This window comes from Vombatus ursinus, unplaced genomic scaffold (genome assembly GCF_900497805.2).
Source record: "Vombatus ursinus unplaced genomic scaffold, bare-nosed wombat genome assembly UNPS02014768.1, whole genome shotgun sequence".
Taxonomy (NCBI): domain Eukaryota; kingdom Metazoa; phylum Chordata; class Mammalia; order Diprotodontia; family Vombatidae; genus Vombatus; species Vombatus ursinus.
Window position 1 is genome coordinate 25,341,697 of NW_020954546.1, and position 26,643 is coordinate 25,368,339.

At 47.8% G+C, this 26,643-nt stretch overlaps 1 protein-coding gene across 2 annotated transcripts in view; it reads left to right on the forward strand.

Annotated features, from left to right (window-relative positions):
• Positions 1-24,243, forward strand: part of SSH2 (slingshot protein phosphatase 2) — a 102,301-nt gene extending 78,058 nt beyond the window's left edge. The window contains exons 10-14 of one of the 2 annotated variants that reach the window (XM_027861594.1): positions 2,099-2,145; positions 7,300-7,446; positions 9,833-10,033; positions 17,875-18,727; positions 20,969-24,243. In XM_027861594.1, the coding sequence (XP_027717395.1) occupies positions 2,099-2,145; positions 7,300-7,446; positions 9,833-10,033; positions 17,875-18,727; positions 20,969-23,014 (3,294 nt within the window). In that variant the 3' untranslated portion in view covers positions 23,015-24,243. The remainder of the gene's footprint in view (positions 1-2,098; positions 2,146-7,299; positions 7,447-9,832; positions 10,034-17,874; positions 18,728-20,968) is intronic. The other variant, XM_027861593.1, reaches the window with a different exon arrangement.
• The last annotated feature ends 2,400 nt before the right edge of the window (positions 24,244-26,643 follow it).

A 26,643-nucleotide genomic window follows, 5' to 3' on the forward strand; every position in this document is an offset into this window, starting at 1 on the left:
CTTGACCGGTATGAAGAGTGAAGTTAAAGGAAATGTGCCGGTGGGTGAGATTGCGAGGAGGCCTGGTCAGCTTCTAGACAAGGTAGGCAAGGCCTCGGAAGATTGGATCCCTGAGGTGAGATACTCTCTGTGTGAAGGTCAACAGTGGCATCCTCATGGAAGGCCCCAAAGCGGCTCCTACACATCGGCACCTTCCCTGTAGAGAGGGCGAGATGGCAAATGAGCTCACAAGATCAACCCTGGAGTGGAATGTGGCCCCTTTGCCCCTTACCTGTAAACAAAGAGACACAAACCTCCCTCTGAGGGGGTAGCTACTGGGCAGCCCCAGCTCGTGCCTGGATTCCTAGTGCTTCCTGTGCGGAGAGAAGGAAAAGAGCCAAGAAAGGGCTTTTCCCAGCCAGCTCCCTTACAAGATTGCTACCTTGACCTCGTGCACGAGTTCTGAACCTGGTTCGAGGCTTGGACAGCAGCCTGGAGAAGCCCAGGAACCCCTTCTCAGAAGCAGGTGGTTGAACGCATAATGGGGTTACAAAGAAAACCAATTCTATTGAATTACAACTCACAGACAGGAAGACCCTGGTTGAGTGTGCTGTAGCAGTGGAGCTAATAACTACAGGAGTGTAAGTGTGAATGATACTTTGAGATATCTGCAGTGACAGTGATTTTATATGAACATGTCTGTGATTTCTGTTGGAGGCCAAAGTCATAGGTTCTGCTAAAACTACGGTAATTTGTTGCCTACATTTGTAATTGGAAGAAATACTACATTTCTGTTAGAGATACTAAAAATAAAAATGGCATTTTTTTTCCCATCCAAACTCCCTACTCCCCTGAAACCTTCTCCACATGTCTGTTGGTGGGGGTGAGAGGGGATGTGATAGACCCCAGGTCAAGAACTCCGGCCTTTATGGATCTCCCAGTAATGGGGTATTTAGTATGACTGGTGCTGTCCATCGGGCACTTCTTCAGGCACCAATTGGGATATCCTTCTTGGATTGGCTAGAAAGGTTGAGTTTCTGGAAAAGATGATTCCTACAGCTGATGTTTTAAGAGAGTTTTCTCATTAAGGGATTTAGGCCAGGGCATGATGAAAGGAAAGAGAGAAAAGATGGAAATTGCACATTTCAGAATTGAAAGTGTCTCAAGATTTTCTGCATGGCATGTTGTGAAGAAGATAAAAAACTCCTTGCATTGCTCTGCTGAGTGATTCAAGCCTCGCAGCAGAAGTGTGTCCACACTCATCAGGCTGGGGCCTTGGGTTTGATCTTCATGGTGTTCAGGTTGCCTTCTCCCACTGGAGCTGACCCCAAGGTAGCCCTTCACCCTGGGCACTGCAGCTCTGGCCTGGCTTCACTTAGTCATCAGCTCAGAACACGTGAATGTCTTCTTATTTTCTATACCATTGTTTTCCTAATGAACTCACAAGCCATTTCCAGTGAATTCTCTCAGGCAGCTGAGTAGTGCTGGCTTTCCCTATTATGAATTCCATCCTGCTCACTGTTCTTTTTAGGAGCTTGGTTTCTGAACCTAGTGAGGACTGGGTTGTCATATCTCCCTGCCCCCCATTTCCTGTGGCTTAGTTATTTTGCTTCCTGGTGCCCTTTGCTGTTCTTGCTTTCTTTTTAAGTTAGTTACAATTCCATTGTAAGACTAAACACACACATACACACAGCCAGCAAGACCATTGCCATCTTTCTGTGTACAAGTCAAGTGAACCCAAACCTGATAGGAAAGGTGGAGTTCCATCTCCCACTGGCCTCTTCCCAAAATGGAAACTGGAGTATGGAGTGGATGTCGTTTCCTAGCAAACCTCCCCCACCCTCACTAATCTAACTCTCTTCTAGGTTGCAACACTTCTTATTGCAGCACTTAGACCTGCATCTGTGTTTTGAAATATTTGCTGTTTCCTTTCACTTTTCCCATTAGAACTGTCCTTTCTTGTTTTCTGGAAGGATCATGGTGATTTCCCCTCTGTAGCGCATGAGATTGCGTAAGTCCAGCCAATGTCATCTACCATCTTTACCGTTAGGACTCTGGTGTTGCACTTTTGTTTCTTTTGGGGCTAACCTTACCTACTTTTATCATTTTGATTGTGCAGGGCTCAGAATGGAATGCCTCCAATTTGGAAGACCTACAGAACCGAGGGTAAGCCCCCAATCAGACACAGCCCTGTGCAAACACTGGCACCCATCTGGCTCATCCCATCTACTGCTGCTCCCAGCTCGTGCTTAGCACAGCTGTCTGTGAAGCTTAACAAAGACAAGCTACAAGCCTTTGAGGTTACAAAAGGCAAAACTACATGTGGTAGACTGAAATGATTTCAGAAAGTAAAATGCTAACTGTTTGATGTCATTTAAAATTAAATAGCACCATCAGATTCCAGCCTTATTTAGGATTATAAAAACAAATTTATTATTTAAATAGTAAGTTTTCTTAATGACCAATAGATAAACATCTGAAATAGGGCACATACACCTACCCTGTGTTGAGACATGTCATTCTAAGTAGTAAGGAGATTTGCGTTTTACCCCAAAAAAAAAACAAAACAAAAGAAAACAAAACAAAAAACTCAGACCAGATTAAGTAGACAAGAAGCAAATGGCTAACCATCTTCTCTTATTATTTTCTTGGCTGATGCCTACTGGGCATTAGTGGAGGAATTGCCTGATTCAGGATGGGATTTGGGATCACTGACCACCAGGGTCCCTTCCAATTCTAAAATTCTCTGATTTCTCCCTGACTGTAGGAAGTTAGATCAGCTGGTTAGAGAGGAGAAAATAGTGCAGTATTCTTGAGGGCAGTCCTCCTAGACAGGGATGTGAAAGCTAGCTGGCCAGTCTCTCAGTAGGCTCTATCAGTCACTGCTGTCCTCGTCATCAGGAAACCCACAAGAAAAAAATCACCACCCCCATTTTTTACCCCAAGGAAAGATTTCCTTAGATCTCAGGTGCACTGAGAGTTACTACAGAACCATCCCACCAAGCAAAGGAATGTCAGGAAAATACCTGACTGAGCAATTTGAAATTGTGAGAAAAGAGAAGTTTTGAAGGATTTGGTATAGATGACTAAGAGATCTTGCAGTAATGATAAGAGCTCAGTTCTGTGGCTTGCCTAGTGACAGATGGAAAGAAAATGGAGGCAGCTGAGAAACTGGGAGGCACTGGGACACCAAACACTCCATGACCTTGAGCAGGTCTCTAGCCTCAGTTTCTTTCTTTAGAAGAGAGGACTAGGTTATCTCTAAATTCCTTCTTGATCCTATAAACACTTATCTATAGATCAGTCAGCTGATAAGCATTTTTTATGTAGTGCCTGCTATGTCATCAACGCTAAATTTGCAAAAATGAGACAGCCTCTCTCAGCTCTCCCAGAGCTGACATCTCATCGACAGAAACAACACGGATGTAGTCTGAGTGTCCCGAGGCAGGGAGGGTAGGAGCTTTTGGGAGGAATCAGGTCCTTCACCCTCTAAGGGAGAAATTCTAAATGGAAGGTTTTCTTTTTGTAACAGATGAAAATAATAGAGAGCCTTCTTAACTTCCTGTCCATTTTAAAACTCTTTCCGGCTTCTCCCAGACCCTTAATCAGTCCTAAAACATTAGTACTGATGGCCTGAAAAGAGGAGTTGAGGTCATCAAAGCTAGGGACAATTTTAAATTAGGCAGAGTTGCCAATACCTTGGAAAATGAGAATACCATTCAAGATTACCATGACCAATCAGATGGAGTTAATCTTACCCAAACAGGATGCACTTCCGGGAGGCTCAGGGGGTACTCTAGGGGAAGAAAGAAACAAAACAAACAAAGGCTCAGAAGAGGAAAAGCCTGGCTGGGCCCCTCACAAGCTGAGTGGGAGTCAGTAACAGTGTCATTGGGGGAAAAATGGACAAGATACTTTTATGTATTAAAAACTATGACTTGCAAAGGTCAAGAAGCAGCTCTTGGGCTGCACTATCATAAGCCCATGGCAGCGTTACAGAAGGTCAGAGTCACGGTCTGAAAAGGAGGTTTGAATCTCAGCTCTGATGTTTCCTACTTCTGTGTCCTTGGGCAAATAGATCACTCACCTTTTCTGGGCCCAACGTCTCCTCTGTTTTAAAATGGCAGAGTTGGGCTGTTAGTTTTACATGCAGAAGCTGAAGCAGGGATGAGCCAGCCTTCAAGGGGTGAATAACAGGTGGTTAAAGGAGTTAGAATTATGAAGTCTAGAAAAGGGAAGGCTCAATCAAGCTCTTAAGTCTTCTCCAAGTCTGTGAAAGGTTTGGATGAGGAGGATGTGGAGCAGTTGTTTTTTGTGTGTCCATAGAGGCGTGGGGGAAAAAGGGAATGGGATCTATGAAAGCAGGAAAAAGATTGTTTGCACAGCTGGACATTAAAAAAACAAGGCAGTAAGATCCTGTAATGGATAATTGAGGTGGGTTGTGTGGTCTCCATCCCTAGGGATACTCAGAAAGGAAGTAACTAGCCCTCCACTTGGGATGGTTTTAGTCTTTCCTAAAGAACCTCCCTGAAGGCAGGAGCCCGAACCAAGTGCCTTCTTGGGTTCCTGTTCCAGCTTCTGTTCAATAAGGAGCAGTACGGTATAGTGGAGAGAACCTTGAGCTGCGATGTAATCCTGGGGCTACTACTGTGTGACCTTAGGTAACCCAGCCAACCTCTGTGGACTTGTCATCTGTTACGTAGAGGAGGATTGGAGCTGCTTGGGTTCCATGATGCTCCCAAACATGCATCTATGTTTTTGACCTCCAGAAGTGAAACCTGAGGTTTGGTGAAGCGAGCCCAACCATCAGATCTCCCTCAGGAGAAGAAAAATTCAAACCTCTGGCCTGGAAGTACTTCTCCCACGGCTTTCTTTAGAGTTGAGTTGGTGGTGGCTTTTGTAAGAGGACTTTCTTTAAAGATCTTAGGGATTTTAGTGAACTTTGAAGCTCAGTAATGTGATATGGCAGCCAAGAAAGGGACAGTGTGATCTGGGACTGTGTTGATTGAAGGATATTATCATAACAGCAGGGATGAGTAAAACTTGCTGTAGAAAACACTAAGTGTATTGTCAAGAAGGATTTTCTTCAGTTCTGTATTGCAACCACCTCTCTGCACCACATTAGGAAAACTATTAAAAAATTGCATTGTATCTAGAAAAGGGGAGCCAAGGATGGTCAAGGGAGGAGCCATTGCAAGAACTGGGGGATGCTGGAATGTTAGCTACTAATGGATGGGGGCTGTTTCTCTTCTCTCTTTATATCCCAGACATTTAGCTCAGTGCCCAGCACATGTTAGGTGCTTAATTAACATTCATTTATTGGGAATGTTTAACCTTGAAAAGACTTGGAGGAAGACATGATCATTGTCTTCAAAAATTTGAAAGATTGTCATGTAAAAGAGTCAGTCAGCAAACATTTATTAAACCCCTACTGTGTGCCAAGCACTTTGCTAAGCACTGGGCATACCAAAAAAGGTCCAAAGACGAGTCTGCCCTCAGGGAGCTTACAATCTAATGAAGTAGACAGCGAGCAAACAAATCTGTATGAACAACCAATGTATGAAAGAAAATAGGAAGTAAATAGGATGGGGTAGACAGTCAGGGGACTGAGACGGAACAGTCAGATATATAGGAGCAAAACCAGAAGAGAGAGTCGTGTCCTGAAAACCTAGAGAGGAATTGACCTTGTCAATACACCTCGGCCCTTTGGTGAGTGCTACAGGGAGGCTCAGTCTGGCTCGAGATAAGGAAAACACTCCTAATAATTTTAATAATATTTAGGACTGTCTTATGGTAGCATAGACATATGGTAGCATAAGATGTTGACTGATTTAATGGCATTTGCTCAGTGCCTACTAAGTGCCAGGAAATCGAAGACAGAAGGGAAAAGTCCCCTGCTTTCAAGGAGCTTCTTTTTGAATGGGGGAGACTCCATGGACCTGTAGAAACTGATCTAGAATGTCTGCCGAATGACCACGAGCACTTTGGGGTGGGAGGGCTCTGGTGTCTGGGAGAGTTAGGAAAGATCTACCAGTTATCAGGGCAAGGGGAAGAGGGAAGGCAGGGTTCTAGAGGGGACACATTCTTCAGCTAAGGGTCAGATGGTTGACATCTGTGGTCTCTTCCAAATGTGAGATTATGTGGCAGGGGCATGGTGGGGAATGGGGACAGGGGACCTTTATTTCTAGTAATGGATCTGAGAGCTTTTGCCACGTGAAAATAAATTGAGTCGTCCAAAGCACAGATTTGGTATGATATAGTTGAATTATTGCTTTTAACTTTCTGATATCAACAAATCTATAGAACTCCAGTGTTCTTCAAGCACCATGCTAGCTGTTTGAGATCCAGCATTTAAATAAGATGGATTCCTTACCATGTAGTAGAGAGAGAACTTGAAGCAGTGACTTCACATATACATAGCTGTTCTTCATTCTTCCTGCCTTACCATGTAGGCCTTTTGACAAGTTAAGCCCAGGATTTCATTGATAGTTTCCTGGATCCACTCTGTCCTGAGTGTGAGGTATCATCCCAGGGTGGATTTCTGTTCCTTCCCAGCATTTTGTCCCAAGAATTCTCTCTTTTTTTTTAAAATAATGTAAGGAACCACTTTCTGCAAGCCCCTCAGCTTAAGGGAGTACTTGAACCCACCTAACAATTGTTGCTTTGCCACGTGAAAAACACAACATATTTAACTGAGATTGAGCTATGCCTTAGAACAGAGGAGTGGGGAGCACCTAGTTTCTAGATCTCTCTTGAAAGGGGTGGGTTTAGTTCCTCACAGGGGTCCTTTTTTGGGGGAGGGAGAGTGTCTGCTGGTCTGGTTTTATGCATGTGACTTACAGAGGCAGATTATATTAGTCGTAATTTTAATGAGAACGGCCATAAAGCAAATAAAATGGGAAACTGCTCTGTAGCCTCATGATATTTTTTCTAGTGTGCAATAAAACATAAAGCTCGTTCCCTAGAGCCTGCCCAAGGAAGGTTGCCTAACCCTCCATAAAATAAAAGTGGGGATTGGGTGCTGAATTTGGCAAGAAGGCTCTTAGGAAGCAAGTTCACCTTTTAAGCTAAATTCCCACTTCCAATATGCTCAATTCCCTTTTCAGACAAGCCTTGTTTGAATTAGGTGACTAAATCCTTTTATTGGATTCTTTCTCCTCTGGGCAGCTCTTTGTTCATTTTAATTCAGCACTGGAGAAAAGGATCACTTTTAACTAAGGAAAATGGGAGGTAGAGGATGCTTATTTCTGGATTTGGATTTGGGTTTTTGTAACCTGTCACAATAGCCACCAATCAGATCTCGCGTTGCGTTTCTCATAGGGTACGGTACATCTTGAATGTTACTCGGGAAATAGATAACTTCTTCCCAGGAGTCTTTGAGTATCATAACATCCGGGTGTATGACGAGGAAGCTACAGACCTGCTGGCCTACTGGAATGACACTTACAAATTCATCTCCAAAGCCAAGTAAGCATGACCCACAGAAGTGCATTTTCTTTTCTGTTATTTTCTCTTGCTCTCACCCACTTGAGATAGGGCTTGGGACACGTGAATGCCCTTGAGATAATCTAGAAAAAGAGGTAAGAAAATGGTTAAATGAACTGAGATTATTGCACCTCAGGAGTAACATTCATCTTCAGAAACGTGAAGGCTTTATAGGAAGCAGATGTTAGCCATCTCTGCTGTGTACAGAAATAGAGAAAATGGCCTTAAGCTGCAGCAGGAGGAACTTAGATCAGCCAGAAGGAAGAACTTTCAGGTTGTGATTCTTCAGGTGGCAGAGAGGTTCCAGAGCCTCCCTCCTCCAGGAGCTCTTTCTATCCCATTTCTAAGAGATGACTTACATACAGTCGTCTCTGGATATAAGTGTTGGATTAAACGTTCTTTGGAAATCCTTCCCCACCCTTGTTTTATTAAGATGGCATTCTAAATCAGAGGTCAGCTAACCACAGTCTGTGGGCCAATCCAGCCTACCACCCATACAAAAATACAGCCCGTGATCAAGGAAAGGCTTTTACATTTTAGAATACAACTTTATTATCCTGTGCTCTAAATGGTATGATTTTTATCCCTCAGTCTTTTTTTTATTGTTCCTTAATTTAAGTAGCTCTTATATATACACAGTATATCTTTTATGCCTATAGATTTACTTTCATTTTCTTTAATACTATATAATAATAATAAAGTATAAATAATAATCCATTTTCTTTAATCATAGAACTTATATTGGAAAGGGCCTTAAAAAGCAGTCTTGTGCATGCCCTAGCCATCCCAACCTGATCCATCTCTTCAGGCAAGATCATATTCGAATCATCCCTGGGAAATGGGAATCTTTTACTTTTAAAGCTCTCCAGCAGGGAGTCTGTGACTTCTCAATACCTCCATGTTCAGGACATCTATTTTTTAGCTACCCTGAATCCTTTTTACTCTAAGTTAGCCCTCTCTAAGAAGCTGACCCAGACAGGGGCCCCACTCGACTTCCTTGGGGATCAGAGTGTTTGGAAATGTATCCCAAAAGAGTATCACCCCTCTCAGTCTTGACACTCCTCTTTTTGTTATTTACCCTCTAAACCCTGACCCACAGATCAGAGGCCCTAAACCTGATGGACATTCTCTAGCTTCAGAGACCTACCATGTCTACATTTGTTGAATTTCTAGTTCAGACCTTGCACTCAGCCAGTCAAGATGCTTTCTGACCGAGGGCTAGAGCTGGATGGGGACGATCAGGTGCTTCCCAGTGTCACTGGGGAGCTAGGACTGGTGCATGGTACAAATGAGAGCAGGCGTTCATCAGAGAGGTGCCAGCTCCTGTGGTGATCACGGCGTTGATTAGGTGAGGGCTTCATACCGCCTCTCATCAGAGGCTCCAAGTCTCCCAGCCAACATTCTCTGAATTCCTAGAACATTTACTTACCTAGAACACTCTCTTATTTTAGCACATAATTAAAGAACTGCTTTGTAGTATTGTTTCAGTATTTTATGTGTGTGCCTATAGACTCCCTAACTAGACTATAAGCTCCAGATAGATGTCCATTCTTACTGAATGAGTGACTCCTTGTACAGAAGTCTGACACCACACGCACACACACGCACGCGCGCGCACACACAAACACACACGCACACACACATGCAGCATTTTTTGAGTTGGTAGAATAGCTCTGTGGCTCAGCGTATGTCCAGTGAAACAAAGTTATGTAGGTCACAATTCATTTTTAAGTCCTTAAAATGCCACTTCTTCCTGAACAGATGATAGAATTGAACATAGTAAATGTTACTCACGCACCCATAAGTTATAATGGCCCAAATGAAGGACGTCTCAGTCCAGACCATTCTGCCGTGGCATCATCACGGGGTTCTGATTTTGGTTTTTTTTCTCCTCCCCAGCACTAGATGGATGGGTCACAGCATTGTGAAGTGATGTTTAAGAACATGTTTGGATGAGAGAGAGGGATTAGTTTTATGTGACTCATGTTTTCCTCCCAAGGACAAAACACCTGCTGGAACTTACCAAGAGGCTGTTCAGGACATTTCTAGGTGCAGTGAATCACTGTGGTTCTCAAGACAGTGATTAGCAGAGGTTAAAAAATATCTCTGAGGCCGTTGGGGGTATTGACCTACACCACACCCAAATGAAGCCAGCTTCTACATAGAAATTCCCTTCTGGTAGTTGTCAGGTTTCACCAATCTTACCACGAGGGGTTTCCCCAGGACTGTTGGCCCTGACCCCCGATGTGATCGGAGAGATATGTGAGTGTACATAGAAGTATTTGCATGAAAGGGACAACAGAGGTTGGGGATGCAACTTTTAAAATATATTCTCCCATCTCTTTCCCCCCCAAATTCGTGACGCCAGGAAACATGGCTCTAAATGCCTCGTGCATTGCAAGATGGGGGTGAGCCGATCTGCCTCCACCGTGATTGCTTATGCTATGAAGGAATACGGCTGGAACTTGGACCGTGCCTATGACTACGTGAAGGAAAGGCGTACCGTCACCAAGCCTAACCCCAGCTTCATGAGGCAGCTGGAGGAGTACCAAGGGATCCTGCTGGCCAGGTGAGTCTTAAGCCACTTTGGAATGGAGATAGCCCCCAGCTTACCAAGGAGAACATAGCCAGGGGCGCTGCCTGTGTTTTTGGTTTGGTCCAAACCTGTAGAAACTCCCTCACCTGGTGCAGCTCGGAAGCTTTGTTAGGTGCTAGGGCCTTGTGATGTCCAGTGAGTGGCCCATGACCCATCAGCCAGTCAGTCAGCCAATACTGCAGTGCTTTCTCTGAGTTCCACATCGTGCTCACACGGTCAGCATCTCTCTTGTGTAGGACCTAATCTAGGTCTTCCTGACTACTTGTGTGGCTGGTCCGTACAGCACATTGCCTCTCCTTATGCACATAGTAGTTGCTTAAGAAATATTTGTTGAATTGAATGTAATTAGCTTAATCAGAACATCATGAGTTCATCTTTGAGTTGAAGTCGGAAAGTTCTTTCAGGAGAACCAGCTGTTTCTGACCATCATTTGGCAGCTAGTTACAAAACTTGAAGCAGAAAATTTGTTCAGTAATGAACTGCCCTTGCCTTGATAGTCCCAATCCCCTTTATGGTGACATTCATCTCCTGCAATTCTCCCCAAAAAGATTTTGTGGTTATACTGGAGGGGAGAAATGGTCGACTAAGATCCTGGATGCTGGCATCCTCTGATTTGCTGGGTTTGTTCGGACTCTCCACTTAGGCATGGCCCTAGGTTGTTATTGGATGGTGTAAACAGAACTGACTAAAAGCACTTGGGCCTGGAGCCAGGTTTTCACTCCACTGAGTCTCATGACCTGAAGTGTCTTCTCCAGATTCTAGGCAGTGTTTCCCCTGAGAAAAATAACTTAAACAGCTTTTTCAGACTTTCCCGGGCAGAGGGACCACCCTCTCACCCCCTACAGCATTGTGAAAATAAGGCCGCAGCATAGCATCATGGTTTCCACCAAAAAAGAGTCTTTCGTATTTACTCAGTATTTGGCACGACTTCATCTGAGCTGTTCCATCAGGAGACTGGGAGGATACCCCGGCCTCCTCCGCTCCAAGTGAGCGTGCGGGGTTTGGGGCAGCTTGCTGACGTTTTAAATTTAGCTTGGAAAGCAGTTCTCAGAAGTCCTTTCTTTAAGTATCTGAAGGTTTAGGAAGAGACCTAAACATTCTGTATTCTTAGACACCCGAAAGGATGTCTAACTGTCCTCACGTGACCCAGGGAGAGGAAGGACACTGTGTGCTGCCGGCCTCAGTGTTTGTTCTGTCATCTCAGCTACTGCAAGCATTGAGACACACATGGAGGCATTTCAGAGTTGGGGCCTCACGACGCGATAGAAGACTGCCTTACTCCCTCCCCTGTGATTCCTGGCCATCATGGGACTGGTGTATGACAGCCAGGAGGAGAGGCAGAGAGGCCCACACGCACACACTCACACCCCTGCCCCTCTGCTTCTTCTGTGCTATTCATCAGTCAATCAACAAGCATCTATTATTAAGCTTATTAGTTCGTACTTTAAAAAAACCAAACACTCCTTTTGGGCCTGCCCTGTCATTTCACTGTTACACAGGGAGGGAGCTCCCGGTAAATTGGCAGCTTCTCTACGTGGTCTGAGAGAGGCTACTGAGGGTTTTGCCGGGACCACTCAGCCAGGATGTATTGGGAGCAACGCTTGGGCGGCCCAAGTCTTCTAATGCTGATACCCGTCCTCTGTCGCAGTGTTGCCTCTCTCTCCATAGAAACTATATAAAAAATTAATACAATGAATGCAGTGTAATTTAGGGGAAGAAGTGATTAGAAAAGGTCTTGTGTAGGAAATAGTGCTTGAGCTGAGCTTTGAAGGAAACTAGAGACTCTTTTCGAGTCTTTGGAGATATCGGGAAGGGAGGTGTGTTCCAGGCAAGGGGGTGGCCCATGCAGAGAGTAGAGATTGAATGTGTCATGTGTGAGAAACAGTGAGCAGGCAAACTTGCCAGAACCAAAGACTGAGTGAATGGTAGGTCTGGACAGGTAGACTGGAGCCAGCTGGTGAAGCACTCTTCCTGCCAAACAACAGAATCTGCACTTGTTTCTAGAGGCCGCTGGATTTGATTGAGGTGGAAAGAATCCTATCACTCTGGCTGTGTGGAATCTGGATTGGAGAGGGGAGGAAATGGAAATGGGGTGACTGTGAGCAAACTCTTGGGGTCCTCCAGGTCATGGGTGAGAGGCTGGACTCGGGCAGCAGCCGTGGGAATAAAGAGAAGGATGTGGACGCAAGAGGTGTTGGGACATCAACAAGACCTGGCACCCCTCCCCCAGCCGCTGTCCCCTCGCTCCAGTGGGGATTCCACAGGCCCCTGCTTGTGGGCAGCCCATGAGCTGAAGAACCAAAATCTGGAGGCACTCTTTGGCTTCAACTTGAAGAGAGTGTAGCTAAATTTATTCATCCCCACCAGAGCAAACCAAGAGCCTACCTCCGTACCTGCCCACCCACCTGCCCGCCTGCCTGTAAGAGGACAGAATGTGGGTATAGTGAGCAGCCAAGTGGTGCCAAGGCCAACTCTATGACAAAACCTTTGTAAGTAGTAGAGGCAAGTCCTTAGAAATTCTCAAATATTTCTGGAAAATAATAGTCTCAAATAGTCTTTTGACTATTAGAAGAGGCCAGCATCCAGAAGGAGGGAGGTCATGGTCCAGCTGTCTTTTCTTGGGGAGACCACATCAAGACCACTGAGTTTAGCTTTGACACAGACAAGCTCTCTGACGCAGGTTGAGAGGAGGGAGCCCAGCATGGGGTCACCACCTTCTAGAAGTGGGAGGAATCTCGAAGCCAGCTAGTGCAATGAAAAAGTGTGTGCCCACACTATGACAAGCCCAAGTAGGCTGAGAGGCTGTGCCAGACCCTGGTCCTCTCAAATAGTTTTCACAGAAATTCCATTTGCTGCCCAGTGCCTCCACTGTCTTTTTTCATGCCTGTCCTCCAGACTCATGGGGGCTGACTCAGTGTTTTTACCAGAGCATGGTCTTGGCCCATTTGTGCCTGTGATTAGCCTGTGATGGGGATGCAGTGTCTGAGAACTGAGACCTTAGCTGGCATCCCAACCACCCCCTCATTTGACAGAAGAGGCAGTCTGGGCCCAGAGGAGAAGGGGCTTGCCCAGCAAGCTTCCAGCCAGGTCTCCGATGGTCCGTTCAGAGCTGCTGGCTCCTCCTAGGCCTACCGTCCTAACCCTTGACCAGTCAGTGCCCAAATAGTTGGCCATTTCTGCAACAGCTTCGACGACAGCCGCCACTTGAAGACTTCCAGTGAGGAAAAACTCGTTCGTTCACTCTGGAGACAGCAGCCACCACTCTGGATAATTCTGATTGTTAAGGAAGCTTTTCTGTCCATCTCTGCAATTCTTTGCAGGCGGTACTACCCTTGGGCCAAGCAGAACAAAGCCCTTCTCCATGAAGATAGCCACCACATACCCCTCAGCTTCTCTTCTCCAAGAGTCCAATCCCCAGCTTTTCAGTCCATTCGTGCAAGAAGCACTGAGTAAGTTCCTGCTGTGTGCACGATCTACAAAGTCTACCAAGACAGACACTCCTCAGGGTGTTTGTAATCTGCTAGATGACAGCAACAGCTGCCCAGATAAATAAGTCATAACTGTGGCTAGGTTGGGGCAGTCAGAGGAGGGGACACTTGAGCTGAGACCTAAAGTGAGCGAAGGATGCTGAGGGCTGCCTGGGCATAGAGCTGCAGGGACAGATGGACGGAAGGCTGCTGCAGAACAGCAAGTAGTCTACTTGGGGGGGAAGTCATGGGCACTGAGTCCGCAGAACACAGCCAGATCCCAGCGGTGAAGGGCTTTCTGAGCCAAACAGAGCTGTTGGTATCTTATCTTAGAAGCAAGAGGGGCCCCTAGAACTCCTTGAGCAAGACAGTGAGTGACATGGCCAGACGTGGGATTTGAGGAGCCTCTCTGTGGCAGCTGAGTGAGGGTAGAGTAGAGAGGACCAGGGTCTGGCACAGCCTCTCAGCCTACTTGGGCTTGTCATAGTGTGGGCACACACCTTTTCATTGCACTAGCTGGCTTCGAGATTCCTCCCACTTCTAGAAGGTGGTGACCCCATGCTGGGCTCCCTCCTCTCAACCTGCGTCAGAGAGCTTGTCTGTGTCAAAGCTAAACTCAGCGGTCTTGATGTGGTCTCCCTCCTTCTGGATGCTGGCCTCTTCTAAAGCAGCCCATGTTGGGTTAACTTGGGGGCTGCCACAGGAGTGGCAGCGTAGGAGCTTCCTGAGATCGGGAATCATCCAGCTCTTTATTTGGATTCCCTGCACTTAGCACAGTGCATGGCACAAAGTTAGGGCTTCCCAAATGCTTTTCATTCATTCATTCACCCCCTTCTCCCAGTTAACTAGCTTTGAGTCTGACACCCTCTAAAATTCCTATTTTCATGCCTAGCCACTCTTCCTCACCCAAGACTGGTGAAGCTGATCTTTTGAACCTAAGGGAAGGACTCTGCCTCTCCCTCTCCCTCTCTTCCCCCGCTTCTCTCTCCCCCCCCTCCCTCTTTCCTGTCGTACAGCTCTGTATCCAAGAAATTGAACTGAAGTGACACCAGGCAGGCTCCCTGTTGTTCCTGGACCAATTTGTGGCTGTCACTTTCCCCGGAAGATGTGTGTGACTGCCAGGGTGGAGGCCAGGGTGCTGATGGCATCTCAGAAATACTAAGAATTGTTGTATGAACAAGAGACTGCGGAAGGCAAATCTTCCTAGCAGACCCCCAAAGGAGGGAACATTTGAGAGCCATTGGTTTCTCTGATGTGCTCTCGTTTGCCTGTTTTCACAGGCGTAAGGTTTGGTTTGGGTGTGCACGTGCACACTTGCACTCTCGTGCTCCAGGGCCCGCTAAAGTCTGCTTTGTTTTACAACACCCGAGCAGGCTGCCAGCCGCCCTGTATGTTGTTCTGCATGCCAGCCAGGTACCTCGAAGATTTATGTTCTGCCGGACAGGCTCAGATGTCAGGCCACCATTTGCAAACTGGACCATGTGTTTAGTGTATCAGGTTCTAGTTTATGGCGGGGTGAGGAAAGGAAACTGCACTGTGATCAGGTTGGTTTTTTCCACGTTTCCTCCTCAGATAAGCACTGGGTAATTTTTTGAACTTCCCCTGTCACCAGGAAGGCAGGAAGCAAAGACTCATTGCCCAACCCATGAACTGGTACCTCCTCCAGCCACCTCCTCCCCTTTAGAACAGGCATACGTTTGAGAGGCAGAGCGAGGTTTGCCTGGTACATGCTCAGACATGTGTTTCCTTAAAGCTGTGTGAAACCCAGGAGCCCTTAAAGGGCACCCCCGCCCTGTTTTGGGGAGCCCAGGCTTTTGTTAAGGACTAGATTGGATTTCTGAAATATGATCATACCCACAGTGGCTTCTAGCACCTTTCTTTGAAAGAGCCTGAAGCAATTACCCTTCAGTGATGTGAGCACATCCCTACAAAGTATGGAGGGATTGGGGTTTGTTTTTAAATCCAAGTTTTACTGCTTGGGTCAGTGAAACCCTAAATGACTTTCTCCTGTGAATCTCCAGTGAATCAGTGGGTGGCCCAGTATAGGAGTAAGTGATAAAAGGAGAGAAGTCACTATTCGTTTGACAGCTGAGCTCAACCAAGGCTTAAAGTTTTTATAGCTTTTCACAGGGTCTTTGATGCCCTAGCAAGGGAAAAAACAGTAACAGTTTTGCTTTCCCTATTTACAAGAGCCTAGAGGTGAGACATATTCTCCTTTCCTTGGGGGGCCCTCCTCCCCATTCCTGAGCAGTTGGCAGCTCCCCACACATGCAACCTGACAAGGAAGGTGTGTACCCCAGCCAGGCCACACTCGCCCCACACAGTCACTGAGTGAAGGGCTTAGTAGTCCCCCACAGAGGCGGGGGGATGGTTTAGTATCTAGCCACTGCATTCAGTAAGTGGTCACTGCGTACCCTCTGCATGCACAAACCTAGAGGGGGTGAAGCTGCTTCCGAGTGAAGGTCAGATGTTAACTGAGGCAGAAAAGAGCCTGGGGCCGCTGCTCCCAAGCATCCACACTATGTTGCCCGCTTTTGGCAACTTGTTTCCTGTCACCTGCCAGATACAGGTAGGGGAGCCAGACGGAGTTAAAAATTAAACAGGTTAAAAGGTACATATGAGCAAATGTCTCACTTTCAGCAGGACCAGCGGGAAGGCTTCAGAAATTCTCGGCACATCTCTAGGTGGACACACAGAAACACACTCATACTCACAGATACACACACACACACACACACACACGCACGCACGCCCACACGCTCACTCCAGCACTGCAGGAGAGGTCAGGTCAGTGGGCTATTTGCATGGAACTTGGGAGTGTTCTTGAGGGTCACCATCACAGAATGGGAAGTGAGGTGTTCCCAGACTTGTCTCTAGACTTGGGGCTGTGCCCCCTAGAGTTGTGTAGCAGTAATAGGGTGTACAGGAGAGGAGGGCAGCCCAGCTGTGAGATCAGTTGGCTTTTCTGAAACCTCCGCTATCTGATTTATCTTGCTAATGGACCTGCAGCCTCCATTTCATCAACACAGGTCTTAACTTACCAGAAATATGCAGGAGGCTCCAAAATATGAAAAAAGAAAAATTTGGCTCCTTAAGATAATCTACACGGAATAGAGAAATTTTGAAATCATTTGTCTTAAAATGGGGGTCCCAGTGGGACCTAGGTAGCTCTGAAGGCAGTCGTTCATTTGGCGGCTGCCAGTGGAGTAGCCTGCACTCTGTAGTAGGGACCTCGAGTGGCTTCTCATTCCTGGGAACGCTGCCTAAATGATCTGACGGAACAGGAATTTGCCTGAGGAGTCTAGAGATTGCCCCACCCTAGGGTTGGGGTCAATCTTTGCTCTTCTAGAAATCTTCCCAATCAATAGGTGCTACAGAAATGAGACAGAGAGTCTAGAGAAGGAAGGAAGCAAGGTTCGAGATAAGTTACTCAAGAAACAGGACAAACCTGGGAAAAGGGGTCCTTAGCCCCGAACCCTGGCAGAAGCCCCGCCTGAGAAGCCCTGCTCCCAGCGGTCAGTATTGCCTATCAGCTCTGCCCATGTGGGTTAGGTGGCGCGTTGTCGCCGCCTAGGGGCACCTAGTGATCCTGCAGCTAAAAACTATGTCTACAGCCCCCAAGCCGCAACTTGTCCTTTGTTGGGGTCAGGCCGGCCCTCCAGTGTGGGTCAGATGCCGCTGCCCAGCCATGGGCAAGCAGGACAGGAGCCTGAGAACAGCACTGGCCACTCATAGTGCAGACACACAACTTGGCTGGAGCCCACCAGAAAGAGCCGTTCAGCTCATCCTGGGATAGTGTCTGCCTGGTGCCTCCCTTCTAAGGCATCCATCCTTTGCTCACCTGCACTTGCTGGGGTCTCGCTGTGCTCTGGCTAGAGCTGCTGGTGTTCCCCTCTCAGAGCACAGACTGCCCGAATAGAAGAGCCCGTGTCATCCTGTCTCTGCAGGAAACAGTGAAAAAGTGGCTACAGCAGCTCAGTTGAGGAGGAATCCTCGTGGCTCATCTCCACACTCCCTCTGGGCCCTAGCTGCCCATTTGTGCTTAATATGGTGCTCAGTCCTTTTCATCCAGAAGCCTCTTTGAAAAAGGCCCTTGCATGATGCGTACACTCCTCCAACTTGATAGCGTAGCTTCCCCTGTAAGCTCTCGTGACCTCCTTGTTGGCCATTGGGTTCTAAAGCCTCCCCTGCTGAGCCTCAGCATGGCCTCCTCCCCTCCTGGGGGCCTTAGCAAGCCAGTCTGTGGCTCCGCAAGGCACTGAGCTTTGATAAGACTTTGTGGGATTGTGCTTGGGGCTGGCTGTTTTCCAGCACTAACCAAAGCTGTTTCCCCGTTTGCCTCAACAGCAAACAACGGCACAATAAGCTCTGGCGGTCTCACTCAGACAGTGACCTCTCCGACCACCATGAGCCAATCTGCCAATCAGGGATGGAGCTAAACAGGAAGGAGATTACCACTTCAGCAGACCAGATCACCGAGGCCAAGACTGCGGAGAGCCACCCTCCGAAGCCCCCTGTCTTTGTGGAACACAAGCTCCCCCAAGACGTGAACACGCACGCACTGTGCACTGAAGAGAGAATGATCTGCTTAGAGTTTACGTCAAGAGAATTTCATACGGGACAAATTGAGGATGAGTTAAATCTCAATAACATTAATGGGTGTTCAGCAGGGTGTTGTCTGAGCGAATCCAAATTTCCTCTTGACAACTGCCATGCGTCTGAAGCCTTAGCCCAGCCTGAAAACTCCTTGGAGACTCCCCCACGGTTCCCGGACTTAACGGTGGAAGACCTGGAGACGGACGCACTGAAGACAGACATCAGCGTCCACTTACTCCCCATGGAAGAGCTGACGTCGCGGTTGAGAGACCTGCCCGTGTCTCCAGAGGCCGACTCACCTGGGCCCCAGCCCAGGTCCCAGGCGGAGGTGGCAGAGGTGGCTGAGGCGCCAGACTTCAGTACCGACCGCATCGATTTTTTCAGTGCCCTAGAGAAGTTTGTGGAGCTCTCCCAAGACACTCGACCACGCTCCTGCTCCCACTCCAGGAGCGAGGAAGCAGGTGGGGGGAGGAATGGCGGAGTCCGACTGTCAGTGTTGGAAACAGCCCCGTCCGACGCGACCCCCGAGGGGCAGAGAAGCAGCTCCTCGAGTAACACCCCACACATGTCAGGAGAATCTTCCATGGATGAAGACCAGCCAAAGGTAAGCCTCAGTGGTACGCCGAGGGCCTGAACGCTCTCAAGGGTCTCTTTGACCCGGGCACAGGTTGGCAGGAGCTGGGCAGAGCCCCAGAGCTGAAGGAGGCTTCCCAAGCGTGTCATTGCTCTTTGGTAGGTTCTTGTCCCTGGGCTTTCAGGCCTGTCCAAAGCTCTTCTGGACAGAGCAGGCAAGCGCAGGTGAGCAGACCCCAGAAGGAGGCCTACCTGCCTGTGCAGGTCAGGGCATGTGTCTCTGCCATCCCAACACCACATTCAGATGCTCTCCCTAAGTTAAGTTAAGAGCTTGCCCTTCAGTGAGAAAATCCTCCTCAGCTAAGAGCAGACTTGGGGTCCACGGTTATTGACGTGCATGGGAAGTGGAGGCAGTGTCTGGTGCCGCTTGCTGAAGGCCTCCTTTGGCTGAATTGGTCTCACTATCGACCCTCAGAGGGTGGGCAGGCAGTTGGCTTGGAGGAAATTTCTCAAAGAGCAACCAGGAGTCCAAGATCACTGCTCAGTGCCCTCTGGGAGCCCTGTGCAGCCAATCTGGGATCCTGAAAGGGGAACGGGAGAAGAGAGGACGTAACGGGAGGAGATGGGCAGAGATCTCACTGCACACCTTGTGGTCCTGCTGGCGTTGGGTGTCTAGCCACACCCTCCCACTTACCCAGGGCACAATGGATAGGAAACTGGACCTAGAGTCAGGAAGACCTGAGTTCAAATCCAGCATCAAACACTTACTAGTTTTGTGACCCTGGCAAAGCCACTTAACTTCTGTTTGCCTCCGTTTCCTTGGCTACAAAATGGGCATAACAGCCCTCACCTCCCAGGATTTTGTGAGCATTAAATGAGATGCTATTTGTAAAGCGCTTTGCAAACCTTCAAGCCCTATGTAAATGCTAGATATGATTTTTATTAAGTACCTTGGGGGTTTCTTCAGAGTAGAAGAGTGGGTGCCTCTACTTATGTCCAGCCAGCCCTCCATGTGCTATGTCTTTGTCCCTTTTCTTTTAAGAAGTCAGAATGTTTTAACTGATCTTTAGACCACTTGGTTCATGGCTCTTCCCATGGTCATAGTCACAGAACCACAAAGTTTCAGACTAGAAGGGCAGTTTGGTGGCCATCTGGTCCAGCCCCTACCCAGTATGACCCACTTCGGTTCTGACCAAAATATCCTTTCTGCAAAGACATCTCCTTCTGGATTCTGTCTGTGCAGGCCAGTGCAGCACCAGACTTGTGATGTGCCTTCTTGCCTCCTGCCACATTTGGTTCCACCTGACATTCCAAGCAGATGCCCCCAAAGGCCTGTCTAGCCCTCATTAGTTGATGCTCTTGGTTTCCATCTTGTGGAAGAGAAGGCCCAGGCCAGGTCTTAGGAAGATGGCTTATCCTAAAGGCTTCTCCAGCTTTTTCCCAGAGCCCTCATCATAGCAGTGTCCCTTCGGAGTCCTCTGAGCCCAGGGCCCTTCAGGTGATTCCCAGCATTTTGAAATGACCGTATCTGACTGGAGTAGGGGCTGACTGGGCATTTGCCTGTTTACTTTGGCCTTAGCCAGAGAAGCCACTTGAATCTTGACTGTGTGTATTATCAAAGTGTAGAAACTCACCAGGAAAAGCTCATGTAAAAGCAGCCACATGAAGCTTAGTGGTGATTTATTGGTCAGCGCTCCCTCCATCCCCTCTCCAGACTTGCAGGTTGGTGAGATTGGGAATGAAAAGACTCCTAAGAAGTTCAGTGGCTGAAGGACACCTCCGCCTGTCTGGATTGTCCCCAACCCTGAACTGCTGAGAGTGGAGTCCAGTCCTTGAAAAGAACTAACTGACAACTTAACTGAAGCTGGGAAAGATGGAAATGAATGTTGTCATTTGCCCAGGCTATTCACTGCCTAAGGGGGCCAGGGGTGCAGGAAGCTCAGAGGCAGTGCTGACCTTGAAGGTGGTTCTGACACACATTCTGTAGGAGCAGGCCAGGGCAGGGGATAGGGAACAGGGGGTGTCCTGCACTCTTCATTCCAGAAAAGAACGGAAAGTTTAGCAGACAGTAGGAGCCTGACCACTGTCATTTTAATGACCAGGGTATCTTCCTTGGCCCCAAAGCAAATAATTGTGGAAGCCTCACACAATTTCTTACTACATATTCACGGTTAAGTAGATTATCTTTCTAGAATCAGGAAATTGGAAAATGTACATTTTCAACCAAACTGTAAGTTACTGTAAATATCTCTTTTCTCTTTTTTTCTCTTAGGATATCTCTGAAGTGGTTAGCCCAGAGGATGTGATGCAATCCCACTCAGAAAATGCAATTTCAGTGAAAGAAATTATCACCGAAATTGAATCCATCAATCAAGGGATCGGGCAGTGTCAACAGAAGGTGGATATCCTGTCCAACCCATGCCAAACACCAAAGAGAAACACCATCCATGAACTGCCATTCTTTGAGGCAGCCTGGGCCTCCGAGAATAAGCCTGCCCACCTGGACCAGAAGGAGGGAATGTGTACAGTGCAGCCTGAACCGGCGAAGGGAGAGCAGGAGGCCGTGCTGACTGCTCCGGCCCCTCTGGAAGACTCGGAAGAAGGGGATCCAGCTGAGAAAGACTCAGAGTCGCGAGGCCCCGGTCTGGACCCAGCGCCCAAATGGTGCCCTGGGTCTGTGAGGCGGGCAACCTTGGAGTTTGAAGAACGGTTGAGACAGGAACAAGAACACCATGGGGCTGCCCCCCTCGGCACGCTGCCCACTCGCAAGAACTCCAGGAATGACTCTGCCATGCCCGACGGAACTCCAAGAGGCAAGAATGAAGAGCTCGCTCTGGAACCTGCCTCGGGGCCCAAGGAACAGGAGTTGAGCAAGGCCAAGACAAAAGACAACGTGGCAGAGGCCTTCCCTCCCCAGCCTGACCAGGTGCCTGACGCACAGTCATCTGTGCTGCTAGGATTCTACCCCAGCCCAGCTTTTCAAGAGTGTGCCCTGGCAGATGTGGGAGCAAAGCAGGGAGAAGTGTCCAAAGAGCCCCTCGCATCCACGAAAAAGCCTATTCCGGACCATCTTCCCAAAAGGTTCGAAATCATTGAGTACACTCCCATGGTGACATCCCCTGACTTAACATTTGACTTGGCTGCAGCAGAAAAGAATGGGGAACCAGTGCTGAAGACAGTCATGGTGGAGAAATCTGTCACAGTGATGTGTACCGTGGATGAAAATCTCAACACCACCCTGTGCCCAGAGCTAGCTTCTCTGCGCCCTCAAACGCTACCTCTGCTTAACCCTGCATCTCTTAAGCGTGATGGAGCTCCCCATGCTGCCTTCACTCTGGGCAGTCCTGAGGAAGAGAAGTCCAATTCTCCTTCTCCTCCAGGGACGACGGCTCCTTTTGTGAGTCACGCAGGCTGCTTACCGTCAGCCGGCTTGGATTACATGCATCCCCAAGCGGTCCTTCACCTAGAAGGGGTGACTGAGGAAAGCAGCACCACGGACAGTGAGCCGTCGTCAGAGCAGAGCTGCTGTGCCGAGCGTACCTCCGACAGTATCACAATGCTCCCCAGGGAAGCTGAGGGCGCTCTGGGCCACTGGGGCTGTGAAGACCTCAAAGTGGTTGGCCGCCTTGCTGGGAACATGGAGGAGATCCACGAGATGTTGGGCCCACATGCACCCTGTGGTCTCCCGCATAGTTCCAGTAGTGACAGCGTAAAGGACCTCAGCCAAGGTGCCAGGATGGTGAAAAAGCATTCGAAAGAAATGGAGTCCCGAGTCCTTCGGCAAGCAGGGCTTACCAGACCGTCCCAGATGAAGCGTTCAGCTTCTCTAGCGAGGCTAGGGCACCTGAATCTGCATAAAAGTGCTTTGTCTGAGGTAGAGTTGGTGTCTCCAGAAGGTCATCTGGACCTCCTCCAGCCCCTCATCAGGACAGGCCCGGGTGGGCCCACCCTGGAAGAGGCCTCAGCAAGGCTCAGACCCATTTCCCAGCACCCCGAGCCCACCACATATTTTGTAGAGCAACTGAAAATGGCGGAGTGTATGGCCCAGAGCAGGCCAGTCGAGAGGCCTCTGGTGCAGTATGCCAAAGAGTTGGGGTCAGCTCAGCAGTGTTTGCTTCCCAGTGCAGGACACAAATTGACTAGTTCTGGCAGGGGCCTTCCCTTGCCCCAGAGACAGCAGGGATTAGATTCTCCAAGCCCAAGCCCGGGGCTGACTGTAGCTGAGCTGCTGCAGCATGGGAGAACTCAGCCTCTTAGGAGACTCAAAAAGTCCAGCAGCAAAAAGCGGACACCCAGTCCCTTCTATAACACCATGTGATCCGGAGTCCAGCCAGGCCTCCTCAAGGGAAATTTATGTGTTTGTCAAAGGGGCAGGTGTAATATGTAAGGAACATGCACTTTATTGGTTAATTTTCTATGTTTCGGTCATTTTACTATTGCTGGCGCATGCAGGGTTTAGGTTTTCTGTGTGTGACGTGGACTGCGAGACCATTTTATCTTTGGGGTTTTTTTGTTTTTTGTTTTTTAAAGAAACTCAGACAACCTCAAAAAAAGAAAAAACACCTCATTTTCAAAGAACACCATCAAAAGCAAATTGCTGTTTTTCAATCAGCTACCCCTGCTTCTCATCTCTCAGCCTGAGATGTGCACACCCACAAGGCAAGGGAAAGGAAGGGAGGGGAAGGTGACCAATGAGTAGAGAGGCAGGGTGGAGGATGATGGAAATTGGCAAAGCCCAACCTAAGGGTCTTTCTAACCATGCTCTGACCCTCAGGCCTGGCCACATGGGTCATGTGGAGAGGCAGCAGAACTCACAGACTCCAGGCCCTGGGCTGGTAGATATTGTTCAATGAATGGATGGCTTTTGCTTTGACTTAAAAGGGGGCATTCACATAGAAACAGTTTCCCCCTGAGCTCTCGCTCTATGGTGTATTGCTGAAGGACATAGCTAATGACAGGATTTATTGATTTATTAGGCAGATTCTTGGGGCTCCAGAACAAAATCAGAAAAAGAACTCCCTTAGTGAAGAGGGCCTCCCAAGGTGAGCAGGTCGGGAGGCAGCCCTAGCAATCCCATCTAGTGAACCTGCCTGTCCTTTCTGTGAGATGGGTCTGCATTCCACCCCCTTCTTAATCCTTTAGGAAAAGGTTTTCCATAGAAAAGATAATGAATGACCTGTTGGAAAACAACAATGGAAAGATGAAGTGTTCTTTTAAAATGAACTGCCTGTAGGGTTTTAACCCTTTCATTACTTGAATACTGCTGTGGGCCTTGTGAGTTTAATGGCCATATGTTTCCCCACAATTTATTTTTCTTCCCCGTGCCGTGTTTCCTCCAATGCTGCCTGTGTTTTGTGGGTATTTTTTTATTATTTCATAGGAAACATTTGAATTGTTACATTACAGGTGTATAGCCTCCTTCAAATGCAAAGCTTTCTTTTCTATGTTGTCACTGTTAACACTTGACGAAAGGTATTTTTCCTTTCCTGGAAGTTTTGTCATTTTCCTAAATTGTATATACAATATTTATGTAGGTAATTTTTGTTATTTTCTTACAATTTTTTTTTTTTGGTGTGTGCGTATGTGTTTTTGGTTTTGTTTTGTTTTGCTTATAATGGAGCAAGACTGTGGTCTGTAACTGGAAAATGTCCACAAAGATGTCATCTCAGAGTAGCTCTGTGGGTGTTGGGCCCCCCCCCATGACTTGGTGATGGTGGTTTTAATTGTGTAAGACCTTGAACCAACACCAGAACTCTGCCAAATGGTATAGCATTTCTTTTCTCTCAGAGAAGCCCCCAGAGGCCTTAAGCACAGAGCCGATTTCTCTTGGGCCTGAGATTCCAGAAGGCTAAGATTGCCAGTAGTTGAACCACGGCCAGAGACAATTTTGAGACCATTACCACCCGGTGTTTGAAATCTGACTGGAGGCTGGGAGCCGAGGGCAGTGGAAGAGGGCCTCGACCAGGTGTGAGCTCACTTTAAGCCACAGCCTGGCCAGCCGTCAGGAGCTGCCTGTGGGCCTCATTAATAGGTCCCCTCACCTCCCTTCAGCAGCCTCGTGTGAACCCTTGCCTTCGCTCCTTGTAAACATCTCTCGCCCAGCAGGATAAATCCAAACTGAAGGGACACACAGATTGTCTTCCTGCCTTTTGTCTTGATTGAAATCCCCATTGTGGAAGGATTGACTGAATCCAGCCCAAGTGAAGCCTTCCAGTGGAAGTAAAACTGCTTATGGGGGCCCTGAGTTTGGCGAGAGGGTGGGAGCAGGGAGGCTCCTTGACCCTGTGGCAAAGCCATTAATCCACTTGTCTCTTGGAAGCCATGGCGGTGGCTTGAGATTACTGCCAGTGGCTAAAAAGAAGCCTCCTCCTGAGGCTGTCTTGTGGTCTGTGGGCTGGGTTGTCACTGCATTCTTCCACTTCCTTTAAATGTTCAAACAGGTGACACGCGCACAGGACTTTGTGATTCATCTCATGTGATTCCTGGATGTTTACTAGGCTGCAGAATGTTCTTTAATGGTGCCTGTCTGTGTACGGGGGCCAGGGAGGAGAGGGCTCATGTTTGCAGCACTCACACAGTGCCAGATGATTCCATGAAAACTATGCAGTCTTGTCGTTAAGGACCTACCCGCCACCAATGTGATTACAAGAAAAGAGCCAGGCAGGTAATAAGTGACGAGAAACAGAGAAACAGAAGGAGAGGGAGAGAGAAGTGTGACAGGAGGAGAGGAGCCACTTCTCATTAACCCCTTGATGTCCCAGATCCCAAGAAGCAGAAGCAATACCAACAGGATTGTCTTTTTAACTCTCCTCCCTTTATAAACACGGAGCTTCTTGCTATAGAAATACAGAAGGAAGATTCTCGAGGGGTGGGGGACACAATGCTGTGAAGCCACGCTTTGGGTGGAGGAGTAGAGGACAGGGCCTCTACCTTTGGTTTGCTGGCTGAATTGTTGTTTGTGGTTTGGTTTCCTTGTGGAGCTGAGTGTCCCAGTTTTAGGTTTCTCATTCAAACGTGCCATGCAGTTTTTCTGGAGGTCCGTCCATCCCATTAGAGAATTCTCATCTCATGACGTGATTGAGCAAGAGCCCTCCCCCAGGCTTGTTCTAGACCAACCCCATGGCGGTCCATGAATAGTTGTATGTCGAGTGGAACTTGTCACACCTTTGTCTCTTCCAAACTACAATAACCCTGTTTTACCTCGACCCATTCTCTTTCTTACTCATGGCAAATCCAGCACTGAAATTTCTGCATCTGGGCAGATTGGCAGAGCTGGATAGGAAGGTCTTTGTGGCCTCTCTGGCCCCATTCTTCCACAATGGCTTTCTCTGTTTTTGTGTGAATATCTAAAAATTAGTCAGATTCACCTTTAAAAATAATAACTGGAATCATCTCTCCTACACTGGATGACATTTATCTGTGGTATCCAGGGGGTCTCCCAAGAACTGTCCCTGAAATCTCTTGAGTTTTAGAAAGACTTATATGTGGTCTCGGCAGAGGAGAACTATGAAGATTTTGTAGTTGTTTTGTTAAACTAAAATACTACAATGTAGTAATGCTCAGTTGTGTGAGTACCCTATTAATACTGCTGCCCTTAGGATTCGGAAAGGAAACATTACTGGCATCCCAGGTGCTTCAGCCCTGCCTGAGTCTGTCTTTCTTCCCAACTGATGTCTCTTGGGTTTGTTGACATCCTGTGTGGATGCAGTTAGAGTGCGCTGAAGCTTCCTTGGGGATTTCTCTGAGAAAAGACATTTATTTCCTGGAATGTAGCAGAATTTGAGAAACCCTCACCTGCTCTATTTGGAGTTTCAGGTCCAAAGTAACACAGAGTCAGTGTTACATGAGAGAACCCACAAGGAGTAACCCACTAAGCAAAAAGAGGTTGTGTTCTGAAGGTCATTTTCTTTTTGTACAAAGCTGGTTTTCAGCTGTTTTAGGAACCTG